The 19,488-nt window shown below is 40.8% G+C and overlaps 1 protein-coding gene across 12 annotated transcripts in view; it reads right to left on the bottom strand.

Annotated features, from left to right (window-relative positions):
- SPTAN1 (spectrin alpha, non-erythrocytic 1) overlaps positions 1 to 19,488 on the bottom strand; it is a 73,278-nt gene that overhangs the window by 31,001 nt on the left and 22,789 nt on the right. For 6 of the 12 annotated variants that reach the window (XM_008169226.4, XM_065572297.1, XM_008169224.4 and 3 more), the window contains 15 exons: positions 19,298 to 19,375; positions 18,958 to 19,113; positions 18,287 to 18,491; positions 17,937 to 18,118; positions 11,959 to 12,202; positions 11,449 to 11,571; positions 10,345 to 10,562; positions 9,434 to 9,526; positions 8,883 to 9,017; positions 7,900 to 8,048; positions 6,548 to 6,607; positions 3,802 to 4,000; positions 2,416 to 2,520; positions 1,579 to 1,599; positions 1,077 to 1,112 (listed from right to left, as the gene is read on the bottom strand). In XM_008169226.4, the coding sequence (XP_008167448.2) occupies positions 1,077 to 1,112; positions 1,579 to 1,599; positions 2,416 to 2,520; positions 3,802 to 4,000; positions 6,548 to 6,607; positions 7,900 to 8,048; positions 8,883 to 9,017; positions 9,434 to 9,526; positions 10,345 to 10,562; positions 11,449 to 11,571; positions 11,959 to 12,202; positions 17,937 to 18,118; positions 18,287 to 18,491; positions 18,958 to 19,113; positions 19,298 to 19,375 (2,004 nt within the window). The remainder of the gene's footprint in view (positions 1 to 1,076; positions 1,113 to 1,578; positions 1,600 to 2,415; positions 2,521 to 3,801; positions 4,001 to 6,547; positions 6,608 to 7,899; positions 8,049 to 8,882; positions 9,018 to 9,433; positions 9,527 to 10,344; positions 10,563 to 11,448; positions 11,572 to 11,958; positions 12,203 to 17,936; positions 18,119 to 18,286; positions 18,492 to 18,957; positions 19,114 to 19,297; positions 19,376 to 19,488) is intronic. The other 6 variants (XM_065572299.1, XM_065572300.1, XM_008169227.4 and 3 more) reach the window with 1 other exon arrangement.

Raw genomic sequence — 19,488 nt, 5'->3', positions numbered from 1 at the left:
GATTTTATAAGTTTCCATTACAAATTTTTAGTGTACGTTTTCTTCTACAGCATTGTGAACCCATCGTCTCAGACAAGTGATTGCTTTTTGTATGTAGTGTTGCAGTAATTGTGTTGGTTTCCAAGATATTAGAGAGACAAGGTGAGTGAGGTAATATTAGAAGTTGGTACAATAAAAGATATTTTTCAGTAGAACCTCAGAGTTATGAACACCCTGGGAATAGAGGTTGTTCGTAACTCTGAAATGTTCATAACTCTGAACAAAACATTATGGTTGTTCTTTCAAAAGTTTACAATTGAACAATGATTTAATACACCTTTGAAACTTTACTATGCAGAAGAAAAATGCTGCTTTCCCCTTTTTTAGTAGTTTACGTTTAACACAGTACTGGATTGTATTAGCTTTTTTTTGGTATCTGCTGTTGCCTGCTTGTGTACTTCCGGGTCCAAATGAGGTGTGTGGTTGACTGGTCAGTTTGTAACTCTGAGGTTCTACTGTATTAGATTTTGTATTTTTAATTTGCTTTTTGTATTTCAAATCAGCATATAAGTAATGGTGAAATCAGTCCTCTGTTAAACACTGTCAAATGGAAAATGTCATTTTGCTATACAGAAAGGAAACGGATTACTGTGGTTTTATATATAAAGTGCAGTTTGAGATTTCTACAGTGAGTGTTATCTTGCTGAGGACATGCTACCTTGTTCATCGTTGTGTGCATACTTGTAATGAAGACTAGACATGAGGAAAGTTGAGGGTGTTTGTTTTTGTTAATATTATCTCTGAGACAGCAGCACCTGTACAGTAGCTTTATATTTTAATACAGTGTGCGGGATAATTACATCAGTTAATTTCTACTGATTATTCCACAGATTTTTCATAATGTGCGTTTTAAAAATCTATCCACTGTGAATTGACATGATTATTGGAAGAAGGGACCAGGACAGCACTCTACTACTTCTCATAAGGAAAGGAATGTGTGTGTTAGAAGGATGCAAGGCCCTAAGAGATGATGTAATGTGCAAGAATATTATTACTTTTCCTATCTGTTAGATGTGCCACCAAATAGTCAGACCTACCTTCCAAGGAGACGCGGTCTTGGAATCAGTTTCATCCTGTTTAAAGTATTAAGGGAAAACTTTAGACATCAAGAAAACACAGAAAATGGAAGTTAACCAACACCCGGTTAAATTTTCAAGGATCAAGACACCTGATTAAATCTCTAAGTTATTTATGTGCACACAATCCTTTCAGAATTATTTTAAAAAGTTAAAAAATGCGTGGTGGTAAATATATACCAGGGCCACATGAGCTACCCTGCATTGAGCTGGCTATTGGCTTGAGATATAAGTATCAGAGGATGAATGCATCAAAAAGATAATCTCCCTGAATTTGGCTGAAAAAGGTGAGAGAATTTTTGTGTCACCCTTCAAAGACATTATTAAGAAAGAGGGTTCTGAGAGAGATGAACTATGACCCAAAAGGGATCTCAGGTCACAAAATCTTCTCTTCTGTATGTCCAAACCCTCTTTCTGTTAAAGCTTCTGCAAGACAGCATGCAAATATCATAACAATGCTTACCCTGGGCATGCCATAGACTTCCTGTAAGGGAAAAGAAAATGGATATGTTATTTTGTAAAAGAAAATCTAGAAAGATTTGATTCTTTTTGAGGAAAGGGAAGGAAATGGGATGAACAATGTAACCTACAAAGAGGAAGCAAAAGTATTCTGCTACATCAACCGTCTGTGTACTACCAGCTGAAGAACGTGCTCAAATAAAAAAATACATGCAGCACAAGTGGCAGAGTTTTGATACTCACAATGAATTATGGTATACATTATCACAGGGTTTATAAAGGAATAAGTGTTTTCGGTGGTCTTGCTATAATTGTCGATATTGTGTAGAATTATTTACACAAGCAAAAGCAGTCATGGAAAGCTAATAATACTTGGGCATTTATATTGCATTTTAAATGTTCAAAGAACTGCATGAACAGTGGAGTGAATTTATCCCATTAACCAACTAATCCTCACCTATGTAAGGTCTAACAGTATTATCAAAAATGTAGAAACAAGGACAGAGAGATTAAATGACTTGTCCAAAGCATCACTAGTAGTCATGGAAAATCCACATACTATTAATTTAGAACTTCCAAGTATTAAAAAAATTAAATATTATCTAGATGTATGTTATAGCAATATTTACAATGAAATGATCTAAAGGCTACCCTGCTGACCAAAGCCACTTTTAGACAACCAGCAAGCTAGAAAAAAGAATAAGTAGGGAAATAGAAGCAATAAAAATCTTCAGCTGCAAAAGTAGAGGACAGATGGAAAAACAGGAGAAGAAAGGACAAAACCAATTCCATCTGTCTCTTATTATAAAATGGCAGCGGACCACGTGACAAAAACACAGACCTGTTGCTGTACTGCCTGTACTTCCTCTGCCATCAGCCCTTCCGATTCCAGGTCATTCGCAACCTTGTTTATGTCCTTTAGACGAGATTCGTTGGCTTTCAAATCCTGCACAGAACAGTAAATATCACAGCATGAACATTTATATTATCAAAACACAAGGCGATAAGGTTGTCAATCAGAGGCATCAAAAGGTACCCAATTTATGAACAGCAGGGATTTAGCCCTTTTGACCTTTCCAGTCATCAGTGGATCTACAATGCATAGAGTCTTATGCCAAGAAATCCCAACTGCCAGTGTCAATGGATTAAAGAACTGGACTACTGGAGTTTTCCCCACACTAAAATAAAGTTAATTTCTAGACAGCTTTAAAACCATTAACTACAATGTTAATTTAAATTGCATTACCGAGAAGATTAAAAAATGATCAGCTATTGTGCTGGATAAATACACTAGAAGAGATGACTCAAGATGTGATTTTATGATACAGGCCACTATTTCAGGCCCCATAACAACTCGTTAAATGGATTACTAAAAGTAGAAAAAGGGAAGTTCTGTATTTCAGAATAAACATACTTCCTTATACTAGAGAGCTGGCACTGAAGTCTTGAAGATGATATATTAAGTTCAGCAGTCAGTTTATTACAGAGACATCAAGGTGTTTGGCACCCATCTCTCACCTGTAACGTTAGGCCAGCTCAGACTGCTTGTTACTTAACATTCAAGTTGTAAATGTAATACAGCCCATATTGAATCACCGGTTATTCCAAATCATTAGTCCAGAGCCCCTGGCACTTCTAAGCACAATGGCTCACAGAGCAAGAGGGAAAACATTTTAAAGCTCTTTTACATCTCATGCAAGGCAAAATTCAGCCAATGTCATACACTCACCAATGGTGGGTGGAGAAAAAAAAAATAAAACCAATCACCTCCTCTTCAAAGCAGAGGCCATTATTATTTCATGTCTTGTAGAATACTGTGCAGTTCAGAGTGCCTGATCACTCTGCCTTTAAACAAAGGGAGGGGGAAGCTTCCTTGTCTGGATGGCATACTCAGCACAGAGGAAGTAGTAAAAGTAGCACCTACAGTCGGTGCAGGAGATTCCACGTTCAGAAATGCTAAATAAAAAGGAGGGTTTCCTCTGGTGCTACATAGGTGGAGATAACATGTAGCAGAGTACCAGCTTGGGCTGTCTGGATATGGGGTCGCCAGCAGCAGATCCAGTAGAAATAAACTGAATGCTCTGCTTGCTTCACAGAGTTGTGTCTTAGTGGAACTATACCAAACTATGAAGGGATTGTCATGGAAACCTCATCAGGAATCTGAGCTGAAGGATGACAAGAAGACGTAGAATTATTGTGCTACATAAAAGGTTACATAATAACCTACCTTCTGAAAGTCATCAAATTTCTTCTGCAGTACCTCAACCTGCTCCAAATCAGCCCCCACCTCTTCATTGGTGAGTGCAGACTCTTTCTCATTGATCCACTGCTGCAGCTCATTAGCCTCACGGAAAAGCATGAACTTTTTGCAACTTTTTTCCAGCATATCCTTGCGCTTCTCCCCCAGCTCAAGAAGAGAGTGATATCTGGAACATACAGAGAGGGAGGGTGGGGGACCGTCAGATCTCACCTGAACAGAGTTAGAGTATATGAAGGTGATAAAAATGGACTAGCAGCACCAGCGATGAAGGAAATCCCTACAAGGAGATGCCAAATAAATCATTCTGCACAATAACAGACAATGATCATGTAGATGTAAACCCTGTAAGTTTCTATACTACACAGATCACGACACTGAACCATGACTTCCCACATACAGGGCTTTTTTGATGGGCAGAAGCAAAGCGAATTGCAGCTTAGGATAAGGAATGCAGGTCAGCAACGCAGGGGTAGCTGCATACAACATAAGCTCTTTTACTTATTTATCCTACCTTATATTTTGTTCATGCAACTATATCAAACATATGCATAAAATATGCTAAACAGCACATTAAAAGATTTTCTTCTAGTATATCAATTTCCCACAGCTCATTTAAATTTGACAGCTCACAGCTGTCTGACACAAGATTCTTGCCTGTTATTCAATGTAATATCTGATGAATACTTGGTGATCTTGTCTTTTTTTCCCCTCCTTTCACAAAGCAAAGATTTTCAACTGTGCAATAGAAATGTGCCTAATTCTGATTTCACTTACACCATTTTTACATCTGTGTGATTCCTACTGACTTCAATGGAATTACTCCTGATTTACATTAGGATAAATGTGACTCGAATTAGGTCCTAAAGACATACGACAGCTTAAAAAAAAAGGTACATAGTTTTCCTATGCCTTAAAAGCCCAAAGCAAATTAATATTTTTGCCTAAGGAGTTAGGATCTCTCAGAGCAAGTAGTATATACAGAAATACTGTGCAATTACTTGAAAAGCACAGGTAGGTGGGTGGGTAAATGTCTTCTGCTTATTTCTCGCAATCAAGTCTAAATATTTCCAACATACAACAAAGTGGAAGCAATGGATACAGATGGTCTTTGGAGTCCTTTTACAAGCTATGGCTGGTGAAAGACAGCAGAGAAGTCTCGGGGGACTGTGAATGCCTCTTTTGGGGAGGGCAAACTTGATGACCATTTTAAGGAATCTGTGGTTAGAGCCCTACTGGAAAAACCCCCTCCAAAAGTTTCTCTAATTGCCATCCTGTTTCAAATCTTCTGGTGATGGGGCAGCCTCTGGATTCCTCAGATTTCTTCAATCAGATTTCAAGCTTGAGTATAGTAGAGAGACTATTAATATCCATGACTGATTTCCATCTTCAAGCCACGGATAGAGGGAAAGTGTCCATTCTAATTTGATTAAATTAGCAGCCTTTAATTCTATGATATCGTTGGGTCACCTGCAGCACCATACAAAGGTGAACAAGACACCCTTGCAATGGTTTCATTCCTAAGACCAAGAGCACACTGGTTGAATAATGAGTAATTACTTCTCAATAGGATGGATTATACAGGGTATCACTCTGTCACTTCTCCTATTCAATGTCCATGTAAGACTGTCGGAGAAAAGCTAGACACTTAGGGCTCCAGTGTCAATACATGATGTCCATACTTACTTGTGTATCCTTTTTATGAAACTTAAATTCAATGAGACCATTGTCATCTTGGTATCGGATTAAGACTGGAAGTCAGAAGGAAGTGAACTGGCTGAGACTGAGTCCACCTGAGACTCATGCAGAATGCTGCTGCTCATCTTCTGAATGGGATGGGCTGTCATACGCACATAGCACTTGAGTGTCACATCCTGCACTGACCATAAAAGTTGGCTTCAGGGTGCAATTTCAGGAACTAGGAAGCATAATTATATAGCCCATAAATGACCTGGGATCCAATTCCCTTAGAAGCTGATTTTCCTTCAACTACTTTGTGACAATTAAGAGTGGTTAGGATGTTTCTGTTGTGGGTGCCTGAGACAAACTCTGAAGGAAAGGTGGCAGAGCATTCTCAAGCGAGAGCAGTCACCCATGGAACTTGCTTCCTCTGGCGGTTTGTCAGAGCTCAAGGCAAAGTACATTTGTTCCAGCAGGTTTTAATAGAATATTTTAACTTAATCTTATGACAGTGAGGAACCTTCCTGTATGCCTGTAATGCAACTTTTATGGAGCAAAATAACAGGGTTTGATCACCCTTTGTGAATGGTATGATTATTTTAATTGTGTCTGCAAATAATTCTAAGCCATTCATATGTAATATGCTGTATTCCAATACACACACACGCGTTCATGTATGTATATAAATAGATCACATTTTTACATACACCTAAGAAACTGCAGGATTCTTTTTAACTCAGTCAATGGAGACAAGCAGATGTCTTGTTTCATAAGCAAGATCAGTATGGTAGAAAGTAACAACGCCTCCAGTTTAGCAAAGACAGAAGTGGCCAACAAGATAAGCTGCTGTCTAGCTGTAAGAGATCATGTGCCAAATATCTACTACTGTTCTAAATTAAGACTATTCTACATTGCACAAATTGCTTCCCTGTGTCCCTCTGGAGCAGCACTCCCAAAGGAGGAAAGAAAAAAGGGAGAATGAACAGGTAACTAGTATGGAGACAGCATGGTTTAGAAAGGGGTGAATCCTACTCACAGTTCTTCGACCTGTTTCATACGTAGAGATACACTGCCGACTTCCTTAGTTATGAGAGTCCTGCACAGACAGAGGGAGCACAGCAAAAGCATGCAAAAATTAGTTAGATTAACAAAAATAATGAAAGCAGCAGCTCCATCCAGGGGTCATTTGTGGTGGGAGATGAAGGTTAAGAATTCACATTTAAATGGAGAAAGTTAGGTGCCATTCAAAAGCAAAATTTGAAGCCAATCAGTCAGTGCAAATCACGTAAAGAAATCATCATCAGCACAGTTGAACTCTCACTACAGGGCCATCTCGCTTCTCAATCATGCCATTCAGTTCAGAACTGAAAGGCACTCCCACCATTCCAAAATAATGCACCCTAGTTTCTAGCTCTCAGAAGCAGTGTGCAAGCGTATATTAGAGTTAGAGTTACAAACTGTTCAGAAATTTATTACTAAGAACCTTGCGTTCTTGCCTCCCTCTAGTATGTACTATGTATTACAGTATAATACAATTTAAAAAAACAGGTTTTCATTCTCAGTTTACAAAGCCAATAATTTACCAACACATTTAATAGCTGGTGTCTCAAAACAACTGAGTGGGTGGGAATTCTTGTAAAAGTGACAGCATAACTGTGAGAACAGCTGGGAGGGAGCATACAACTTCTAGATTTTCCTTTCCAAGTAGTCTGATAAGATGAGCCTGTAGCCCACACCTATCCTCTACTGCTCTGCCTCAAGCTAATCTACAGCTACCATGTGCTGTAGGAGAGGCATTTACCAAGCATTCAGGCAGCTTTCTTCATCTGCATAGCAAATTAAAATTTTATGCAGGTAGATTTTAGCTCACATAGTGCAGAGTGGCAGCACTTTGTCTCTGAAAAACTGCAACAAGCCAGAGCCAAACAGCCATGACCCCTAAACAATTAATTGCCCACGGCCAGTCCTGTATATGGAGGGTACTGTACTTCTGATAATCAGATTTAAGAAGGCGTCTCAAACATAATTGCGTGTTAAGACGATATAATTACAAATATGAATGCTGCTTAGGACAGAAATAATTCACAAACAAGTTTAAGTTGTTAGGTACAACAACAAAACCACGGAAAATAAAGTTAGACAGTAAGTTGAGCTCAATTTCATGATTTGTACAGTTAAACTGGAAAAGCAGCAGAAGAATCTAGAATTAAGAATGAAATGGATCAATAAAAAAAAAAAGCATTTTCCTGCTGTAAAAGTGCAACACTGGGTTCTAATGCAACGATCCGCTGATGTTAAAGGGACGTCTACCCAAACTTGTAGAAGTGAGGCACTGGCCAACCCAACAAGTGCTACGACTGATTTTAGGTCCTGTTAGTTAGATCTTACTGGTTGTCAATTTGCTCCTGCCGCAAGGCTATGCTGCCCTGCTCCTCGAGTAGGTTCTCTCGGGATGCAGACTGGGCAGGGTCTAGTTTTTTCACATAGGCAGCTGGTACAAAACCCTGACGGTCATTCACTTCTACCTTCCACCAGTCCTGAAAAGAAAGGAAAATACAACCTTGATTACATGTTCATCTTGATAGGTGACATGGATACACAACCACAAACAAGCAACTTCTGTAACTCCGTGGGGGCTACTAGTAGCACCTGAACAGCACAAGAGAACTACCACTACCCACATGTTTTCAGTGTACCTCATCAGCATCAGGACAGTCCTGTGAGTGTTTCTGCCCACAGGATTTTTGGTACATGGATTCGTGCATTAACACCATTAGACTTTAAACACAAATGTTTTGTTTTTCTTTCAATTAAAAAAAACAAAACAAAAAAAACCACAACGGACAAAAATACCATCAAGGAAGAGGCCTACCATCAATTCCACCCCTCTGCAAGAGTAGAGCACAGCTTTTCAGAAGCCCCCTCAGATACTAAACTGAACCTGCTCTCAGTAATAATCCTCTGCAGTACCATGGTGAATCTCCAATTTGATTTCCAAGCTCTCTGCCCCCTGGCCAGAAGGGACTAGGAGTGCAGTTGAGCAGGAAAAGAATAGCTTCATCTCTCAACCATGAGCCCTTACGGTCAATGAATGCTGAATGGTGATGGGATATAAAGAGAATGAAGTCTCGCATGTAGAAAGTTGGTGGGTACAACAGAGTGATGAGGGTTGTAAAACAGAGGAAGAGGGGCGGAGCCTCTGGGGGTTGAAGAGGGGTGCCAAAGAATTGAGGGAGGAATGGAAGCACAGAATGACTATGTAAATGATTTAACTATGCTATGACAGTGCTGTTTAACAACAAAAAAGCTCACTAGTGCGTATAAGACCAAGTGTACCAGGCAGTACAGAATCCTGGCAGGCGAGAGTTTACCTTGTTGGTGCTGTTGAGCAGTGTGAGGATGTCTCCCTTTTTCATTGTCACCTCCCGGGGACTCTTCTCTTGATAATCATAGAGAGCAAGGACCAGCTCTTTCCCAGTTTCATCATCTGTGGGAGCAACTTGTTGCTGCCATGAAGAGGAGGAAAGAGAAAAATGCATTACACAATAGAAACGGCTGCATGTTGAAATGTAACTAATAAAGTTGTTCTACAAAGTATTGCAGCCTTAATTATACCTACTACAGGTATTAAAGGATTCCTGTTTAGCAACTAATGAAAGAGTGCTGAAGTAGGTTTATTTGGGTGCCGTTTCTACATTCAAACCCACAAACAAGGCCAACAACTATATCAGTTTCATTAAACAAACCAAACCAATTGTCTTCTATCTGTGCTACATACATGCCTGTTATCGATTACAATAGGCAGCAGTAGAGCACAAAGACGAAGACCACTAACTTAGATTTGAGAACAAAACACTCAGCAATAATGCTTGATGATAATAAGGTTTGTTTCTATAACAGATGATTAGCCATCTTTCCTTACCCTGCATGACTGGGCCTGCTCCCTTAATGCCTGCATGCTACTGCCATAAGCGGTAAGATCTGACATCAAAGCTTCATGTTTCTTCAGAAGAGCCTGAAACCAAACAAACATTGCAACATGCACATCAGAAAACCACTTCACAGATTCTACACTTTATATATACATATATGTTAATTTTAATGTATATATATTGAATGCAGTTCTCATGAGAACTGCAGGACTAGCAGCTCTGAAGAGTGAAGACCTCTATTTAGCCACAGAACAGATATGGCACAGGTAGCAGCAGGGAAAGTTTTTGACACTGCTCCACTAATGTGCTTCAACCCTGAGTAGGGAATACCATCCTCTGGAAGTGAGAGCAGTTTAGACTTCATGTTCTTGAAGTCACTAGCTTCTACTGCTTTGGAATTACCACCAAGGGTGCCAGTTTGTGTAATCTGTGATATAGCTACCATCCACTAGGAACTGGTTCAATACTACTAAAATAGCAGTTTGAAAACCATCTCACAGCTATATATCATTAATGAACTACTGAAGGGCAGGTTCATACTGAAGACATAGGTGTGAAAGACTGTATCCCATTACCAATCCACTGAGATATTATGCCCTGTGTCTCCTCCACACAATATGAAAATCCTATAACAAAGTGAATAACAATGCCAACTTTCTTTGTAGCTAGTCTAACATCTTGCCCAGGGAACTTTATTAATGGAAGTGGAGAACAAGAATACATACTCTTGTTTCTATACTCCGCTACAATTTGCTAGACAAGCAGCTTACTGTATATGCTGTCCTTCTCACTTTCACATAAACACTAAAACCTGCAGAACAACTCATTATCTTTATCAATCCTACATCAGATTCCCACTGCTACTTTTTGCACATGCAACAAAATACCACCAGTTCCACACCTCAGCAGAGTCTTCATCCTTTCCGTAGTCTGTACTGCCCACAATGGGCTCCTTCTCCCTCATCCAGGATTCAGCCTCATTAGCATCAGCAAAGTACTGCTGGGCTTGCAGGGAGTCCTCTAGATCTTGTCGACGCTGAGAGGCCTTGCCTTTCAGCGATTCCCACTTCTGATTTAGCTCATTTAATTTGGCTTTCACATCCTCAGCAGCAAAGTGTCCTAAATAATGAAAGAGCAAGAAAAGTGGGTTTGGAGACATTATTTAGAGACATACAAACGACAGAAGGGACTGAAAGATGACTTGCATTTTTTTAATCACACAAGTCTGGTTTATGTAAAGCTATCCATCTTACTTTGAATGGTTTTCATTATCACACAAAGCTTAGTCCAAGTTTGGCTTTCTGCAGGCAGTGTCCTTTTGACACTGAATGAAAGTTACCGTTTTCTCTTGTCAGATTGCACCAGGAACATTTGAGTCATTGAAGACAAAGACCACCCTGCCCTAATCATTTCCTTTCTATTTGTTTACAGTGATGCAGGAAAAGGCCAGTTCTTTCAAGGCTTGAGTTTCTACATCAGAAAAAGACTCTGATTTGAAAAAGCATTTAGAATTTTGGAAAGAGGGGGTACATTAGTAAGATTGCTGAATAAAAAATACTAATGTAAATGTAATATCACTAATAGCAGGAGCTACAGAGCTCCCATCACCATTGATTATTATTTCTCAGAATATTTAAAGGTAGTACCTTAAAATGAGACTTCAAGGAAAAAGTGAAAAGATCAGACATCACTAGGAGCCATGTATTAGGATAAAATTACAGCTCATTGGTTTAATGTGACAATTACTTTGTACCAATATGTAGGTGACTAGCAGCAGCAGATGAAAATCTGTTAAATAGAAGATATGGATTTCCCCAGGAACACACATGTATTTCCATGTGAAGGACAGCGATAAATCAAAATCGGCTATTTAATCCCTCTGGCAGATACTATTATGCACATACAAACTATCATAAAAGAGGCAATTGTATAGGGCCAGAGGATGTAAAGTGAAAAAAGAATATTGAATTTATGAACTAGGAAGGATTAAAATATTTAGACGCACCCTCTTCCACCATGGCATTTCCTTTCTGGGTGACTGCTTTAATGCGCGGCTCATGGCCTGCAATTTCTGCCTGCAAGGCTTGGTGCTTCTTTAGCAGGTTCTGGACCCCAATCAAATCCTTGCCTGAAAGAGATCATAGGATATATCTTAATCTATGAGATCAAAGTCACTGAAGTCAATAGGTTAAATAAAAGATTCTAGCATGAAACACATTGACTGAATCCTGCAAGATTAGTCAGTGAGTAGGTCTGATTACAGTCTCGATCTCTTACTGTGTAAAATTAATTGCCCTATAAAAAGTTAGAAACGTCACAAAGTAATCTGTAATAAAGGAATCGTGGACAACAACTACTGTAACAATAGATTTGTAATTCAAACCAATGCCATGGATAACCCTGTCAGAAACATTTTAGAAATTCCCAAATTATATTCTGTAAAGATACACAGGCATTGAACAACAGAATTATCCAGTTAAAATAACTGGAAGCACAAAGATGAGGATGTACCAACCTCTGTTTGTTGAAGCTGCAATAGGTTCCTTCTCTCTAATCCAGGTCTCTTCATCCTCAATGTCACGGAACAGTTGCTGCAGGCGAAGAGAGTCAGCAAGCTTCTGCTTGCGAGCTACCATAGGATCCTTCAGAGCTTCATAGCGAGCCACCAAAGCTTCTTGTTTCTTCTTGATATTATCAGCATCAAAGTGTCCAGCATCCTGGAACTGGCGAGCCTGGATGGTGATGCCATCAATGCGATCCTAAAATTTAATTCAGCAATGGTATTACATCAGTATTCTCCAGGATGGTTTAGGCTTTGATTATTCTTGTTAGTTGCAGAGCCAGACTGTTATGTAACATTTCTAGGTCTTTAGCTTATCCCTTTGTACTGCAATAATGGATGAGAAAAATCAAAGTGAAATTGGACTAGAAATCAACCAGTTATTTTCACTGCCTAAAAGCAGAGAGAAATACAAAAAGTAAACAGTTGAGTGAAAAGTTTCAGTTTTAATAGAGATGTGTATGATTTTTAGACTCACAATATACTACACAAAAGAAAAACACCAAATTCCAATAAACTTACAAATGTATTGACTGTTCCCAAAAGTCAGATCAACAGGAGTATTCAGCAAATTTAAATAAAAGTTTAAAATTAAGCAAGTTGTAATGAAGCTACTGGAATCTGCATGTTACGGAGTTTCCTTGCTGTGTGTGGTTTTGAACTTTTAAAGGTGATGTGTAGAAGCTAGGATTGTCTTCAGCTGTGAAAGTCTTTGGATTTGGAATTTTGAGTGTCTTTTATAACTGATTTGTGTATTGTCTGAATTAATGAAAAAATGGACAGTAATAGCCACCTCATGAATGAACATGAGAGTTAACATCACCCAGAGCATTAAGCATTTTTGAGTAGTTCTCTACTAAATAAGGTGCAATGCACCTTTTAAAACTGATAAATGGATCTTGGAAGTTTCACGCCACAGAATGACTTTGTGCTCTCAACAAGTCAAAACAGTTAGTAATCTTCTTGGATTTTTGCATTTCTCTCAGTTACTTCAAAAAACTAAAATAAAAATGAAGGTTACTTACCTGTAACTAGAGTTCTTTGAGATGGCTCTTCATATTCACACTTCCTGGCCTGGTGGTGTCTTATAATAAAAACCTCTCCTAACAGCATCAGCTAGCGTGCTCCTGAACTCCACTTAGCACCACTCACAGTGCACTGAGGGTAATGCTCTAAAGGGAGGCGGAGCACCCTCACCATGTGAGTTCCTTCTACCACAAAGCCAGAGAGACAAAACAACAAGGACTCTGACAGAGACAGGAAGGCAGGTGTGAAGCGTGAATATGCAGAGCCATCTCGAACAACTCCGGTTACAAGTAACTTTCATTTCTTCTTTGAGTGGCTCTGCATATTCCCACTTAAGGAACAGATTGGTAAGCGGTGCTAAAACTAACCTGGAGGAGGGAACAAAATCCTAGTTGAACAGAGACTGAAGCACCGCTTTGCCAAATTCTGCATCCCCCTAGAAGCCGAGTCCAGAGCACAATGCATAGTGGAAGTGTGCATAGAAGTCCAGTTTGCAGCTTTGCAAATTTCAGCAACTGGTACCTGCCTAAGATAGGCAAAGGAAGTATCACAGCTCTAGTGGAATGGAGTCAAATTGCAGCAGGCACAGGGACTTTTGCCAGTGTGTAGCAATGAGTCATTTGTTTAATCCACCAAGAAACAGACTGGACAGAAACTCTATACACCATGTTCTTGGCATAAGACACGATCTAGATGATTGATGAAAACTCTTAGTTTTTTCCAGGTAACAGGCTACAGCTCTTCTAACATCCAAAGTATGAAGAACTGTAACCTCCCTCCCCCAATTAGAGTGCTGCTGGGGGGAGGGGGGGGGGAAGGGGATCTGTCAAATTAATGGTGTGATTGATGTGGAAATCAGACATCACCTAGGTAAAAATCTGGGAACTAGCTTGTCCTTATGCCAAGAAATGAAAGGTTGGGTCAGCCATAAGTGCATTCAATTCACTCACTCTCCCGGCTGATGTGATAGCAAATAAGGAAAGCTGTTTCGATAGATAAATGGTAGAAGGAACACTCAGCCAAGGGATCAAAGGTTGATTTTAGCAGCATGGCCAACACCAAGTTGAGGTCTCAAGAAGGGACAGGATCTCTAACAGAGGGATACACAGTAGATAACCCTCTCATAAACCTTTTAACTGAACTATGAACAAATAAAGATCTACCATCAACTAGAATACGAGATGTGGAAATGGCTGACAAACTTTTAACTATGTTAGATAATGTACTTAAAGAATCAGGGGCTAAGTATTCCATATCACAAGGGATGGAAGCAGAGGCAGGAGAATCAGATCGTCCCTTCGTCCAAGTCTGAAATCTAGCCCATTTTAGAAGGTAACCGTTTCTAGTAAATTGTTTTTGAGAGTTGATTAGTATGTCATGCACTGAGGAAGAACATGACTGCTCAAGAGCAGACACAGTCAGAGTCTGATTGCCCACACCATCAGTTGAAGAAACTGTTGGTTTGGATGAAAAATCCTTCTCTCTTTCTGGGACAGAGGAAGACACAAAGACACCATCAGACAGTTGAAGGAGATCAGTAAACCACCACATGACCAAAATGGGGCAATGAGTATCATCCTTGCCCTATCCTGATGTATCTTCCTTACTATCTTCTGAATCAACAGAAATGGAGGAAAAGCATACAACAAGCCCTTCCCACAGTGCAGAAGGAAGGCATTTGACAGGGACTCACAGTCCCTACCCACTCTGGAACCGCGAAGACACTTTCTGTTGACCCTCGTTGTGAGCAGCCCACATATAGTTGACCCCACCTGGAAAATACAGTGTGAACCAACTGATCCTTTAGGGACCATTTGTGCATCTGAGAGCTGGGTCATGCTGAGATGGTCCACGACTACATTGTTTTCCCTTTCTAGATGCTGAGTTACAGGATGAATGTTATGACAAATACACCAATACCATAGTCTTATAGCCTCTGCACACAGGGGAGCAAAGTGGGCCCCCACTCCCACTTGTTGACGTAATACGTTGCTGATGTAATGTCAGTTTCCACCTGCACAAACCTCCATTGCAAGTGAGGGAGGAATGACCTGAGAGCTCTTAATATTGATATGCAAGGATCTCTCCTGAAGGGGGCCAGTTCCCATGAACTCTCAAATGATTCAGGTGGTCTACCATGGGTTGGGGAGCCGTGTTTGAAGTCACTGTCCAGGATGGACCATCCCCTTCAAAAGCAAGGTCCCCCAGCTTAGTTCTAGCATCCATAGCTAGGGAGGAGCAATGGAGCCAAGCGTCTCTCCTGATCATCACAGCAGATGCCAATATTCTGGCAACAGAGTCTGAAGTGCCAAAAGAGGCCCTGAGCACACGTTTGACTACATTCTGGTCTTCCATTAAGATGGCATTCGCCAACCTACTTTTGTCATTTGGGAAGTCTTGGAAAAATAAAGTCATCTTTTCCCATACATGGTATTGGTAAAGGGCAATAACCACTTGATAATTCCCTGTCCTAATATTGAGGGACAAGGAGAACACCTTGCTCCTCAATGAGTCAATCCTTTTGCCCTCTTCATCAGCTAGGGTAGAATGCGATAATCTAGATCTAGCCCTGTTACTGGCAACAGCCATCATGAGTGAGAGTTAGGGACAGGGTGGGTGTGGAAGTAGGAAAACCATTCAGAGGGTATCTGATACAACTTCTCTGCTTTCTTAGAAACAGGTGTGCTTCACACTGATTTAGCTGGCTGTAGCAAACCATCCAAATGGGTAGGCATATTTTACTCCTCTAAGTAGCAAGTATATCAAACACCAGCAGAGAAGTCTCTTCCACAGACACGGCAGGAAAGAATTAAAGCGGACACCATATGATATACCAAGTTGTGGAACTGCTCAGTGTCTCCTGAAGGAGCAGAGGCTGAAGCTACCCCACATGTTCATCAAGCGATAAATCAGGCTCATAGTCCATTTCCAAATGCTTCTGATCAGAAAGGAGCTCTCTCATTGTCTTCTTCCTCTGACAACATTTCAGGCATCACTGTCAGTAATGTCAACAGATATGAAGGATTTGGCAGTCCAGAGATTCTCAACAGAGGAAACATTATCTCTCTATCCACTTGGAGGGTAATTACAAAACTCCTGAGGTGGCCCCCAATAAAGCCATGGGGTCCTGGATTGCCAGTCTCCTCAGCAAATAGGGATCAGGAATATGCCTGTGGGAGACAGACCATAGGGTGGTACAAAGCAAGACACAGATTTCTCTATTCATCCTCTCTCTTCCTCTTGGTTCCAAGTCTGGATCCAATATAGAATGTAATGATGACAAAAGCAGATCCAAAGAGAATGAAAATCCAGCTCTTTGCGGAGAGTCTCTAGGGGTCCTCGGCAGAGGAAGTATAGGATGATCTGGAAACAGACCCACAGCATCTTCTAACCTCCTCTTCTTAGCAGGGAACAAGGAAGACTAAGTCAAGCACTGGGAAAAATAAATAATCTTTTGGAACCCATGTGTTTTCCATTAAGAACAGAAAAGCAACTGAAATTGGCAGGTGAAACCTGGGCTGCCACATTGACTGAGCTCTCTGGAACAGAGGATGTAGCCACATCTGACCCAGGAACCAACAGAAGATCCAAAGATGACAACACTGGATCAGTTGTTAGACACAAGTCCATATCCTTTGCTACCAAAGAAGGAATGGATCTCTGCTGCTGAATTGTAGCAGTCTTGTCAGAGTTGGGCGTATGCTACAGTTCTGATGCATGGGAACTGGCACTGCTAGTGAGGTATAGAGACAAAATGGCTACAGAGAGGCAGAAGCAAAGGTGCCAACAGCCCAGATTCTGACACACTGAGCAATTCCATCTTCCTGGATCTGAAAGCTGAAGTCAGAATTGGCCCTAATCCTGCAGCCACAGGGTTTCCATCAGGGCTGGATAGCTGGGAGGAATGAGGTATGGCACCGGTGAACGTGGCTGAACTATTTTTTGATCTCTCTTCCAGAACCAGGGTAGTTGGCTCTGACCATAGTTCACATATCTGTAGCCTTGGGGGTTCGACTGAGGGAACTGCAGGAACTGAGTCTGACCCTGACGGGGAAGTGGCTTCTTAGAACGCTTCAGTTCCTTGGAGCCACTAGTAGCCACGGGGACAGAGACTGGCCTCTTAGACTTAGGATGCTGATCGGCTCCATAGGGCCTAGCCTTGAGGGCTTCCTTTAGGAGGAGGAGCTGCAAGCAAGTCTCCCTATCCTTGTGGGCTCTGGGAGTAAAGGTTTGGCAAATCAAACACCCAGAGGGTGAGTGCGCTTCTCCGAGGCACCACACATGACCGTTGGATGCCAGGAAGACTGCCAAGCAGGAAGCGCACTTCTTGAACTCCAGCTTCTTCTGTTTCTTCAGTTCATCCATAACTCTGAACCGGGAGAAATGCTAATTCACTAACTATTCTGTAATGAGCTAACACTAACTATTTCTAAGCAGAAAGAGATGCCGACTCCGAAGAGACCAGCGCGGTTAACATCCATCCAGGCACACTGCTGGAAGGAAATGAGGTGGTGAGAGTAGTCTGCCCCCTTTATAGCTTCACCCTCGGTGCATCCTGAAGCTGAGGGGAAGGGTGGCAGGGAGGGAGACAGGGAGGGGGCACAAAGATGTGTTCTAGCTGACACTGCTAGAAGAGGTTTTACTGTGAGGTACCACAAGGCTGCACAGTGCCCATAAATAGGAATATGCAGAGTCACTCAAAGAAACATTGTTCCCAGACAAATCTTTCTACCAAACTGTGTTCAGAGCAAATTCGGAGAACAAAATTGTAAACTCCTGAAATACACCTTTATCGTGGAAACACTAACAAATCCTTTATTCCACAGACACTAGCAGTTAGTGCTTTGTCTAGCTTAATAATCATGTTAATACGCCCGTAAGGGAGGGAGGAAAGGAAATTGTGCTACCTGGTGAGCAGCAACATCTGCTTCCAACAGAGCATGTTTCTTCTGAAGATTCTGAACATTAGTAAGATCTTTTCCATAATCATCAGAAGCCAAGTGTCCCTCCACCTCATACAACCATAGCTCAATGTCTTCCACATTGCGGTTAAATTGCTGCTGTTGGTTGGCTTCACGCAGCTTTATTCCTGCATGTATGTAAAGGAGAGAGAGGAGGAAGGTTATTTAAATTTCTATTTCATTTAACTCACTACTCACTTGTTTTCAGCACTGACTTCTCCAGAAAACTTCTCCATAGCTGGAAATGTCATTCTATAGCTCTCTTATGATCAGTTACAGCAAAGATGATATCTTACCTTTGAGCTCAGTGGCCTCCAGCAGTTTTTTCCACAAGCTGATGACCTCATTCATGCGGGCTGCTACTTCATCAGATGCATAGTGATTGACATCAATCAGCTTCTGGCCAGCTTTCTCCAGGGCATCAATGCGACTTTGATTTGCAGAGAGCTCTGCCTCAAAAGCCTGATGTTTTTGAACTTTACCCTGCAGGTTTGATGGGTCCTACAGGTAGGAAAGGGAGAAAACATTTCAGTCTGAAATCGGCATATATTAAAAAACCTCATTTCACCAATCTCATGCTAATAAGTAAGAGCAAAAGTGGAGAACTTCTATCAGTTCTTCATATTTACATTTCCTATGTGACTATGAACACTTCTCCACATTAGATGGCCTATCCTCCAGACCTGTAGTACATATTACACAGAATACACTAGCTAACTGTGGATCCTGTAAGGCTGAGTGCGGTCACAAAGGCTGAGATAACGTCAAAGGAATTGCAGCCGTAAGTACCAAGTTAGAGAGCAAACCATTTTATCTACAGAATAAGCGTTTGCGTAGTGCTGGAATATTCTCCTTGGGATCATGCAGATGACAAGAGGAGGAACTATCCATAAGGTTCCTAGACACCAATAGTACCTGAAAACCAATACTAGCTTAACATTATCAGGATATTTATTCTTGTTTTTACCTTGTAAGCCTCATCCGTTGCAGTTTTCATCTTTTCGTTGACCCAACTCTTTAGTTCATCAGAGTCTCGGAAAAACTGCTGCAGGTGGAATGAATCTGCCAGTTGAGCACGCCGATACATAGCCCTTTCGTGCAGAGCATTACGTCGGCTCAGCAGCTGAAATAAGCAAATATCAGTAGTGAATTCTCAGACTAATGAGAAACCCCATCATGTTTTTTTTAATTATAGTTGAGTTTGCTGCAACTCTACTTATTTATCCTGCATCTGTGCCATCACTTATTCTTTTCATTCATATAAACATACAAACCAAGCAGCAGCATGGGTTACTTTAAAAACTTACAGCATCTCTTCGTGTAGCAACATCCTCCTTGGCATAGTGGTTATTCTGAATCAGTTTAGTAGCAAACTCGTCCAGGGCCTAAAAAGAAAGTAGTCTTCATTCATTTGAAATACTAAGAAGTGAGGTTTTTTACCCACGAAAGTTTATGCCCAAATAAATCTGTTTGTCTTTAAGGTGCCACTGTACTCCTT

This window comes from Chrysemys picta, chromosome 18, assembly GCF_011386835.1.
Source record: "Chrysemys picta bellii isolate R12L10 chromosome 18, ASM1138683v2, whole genome shotgun sequence".
Lineage (NCBI taxonomy): Eukaryota > Metazoa > Chordata > Testudines > Emydidae > Chrysemys > Chrysemys picta.
The sequence above is the reverse complement of the archived record's forward strand: the minus strand, read 5'-3'. Positions and strand labels throughout refer to the sequence as shown.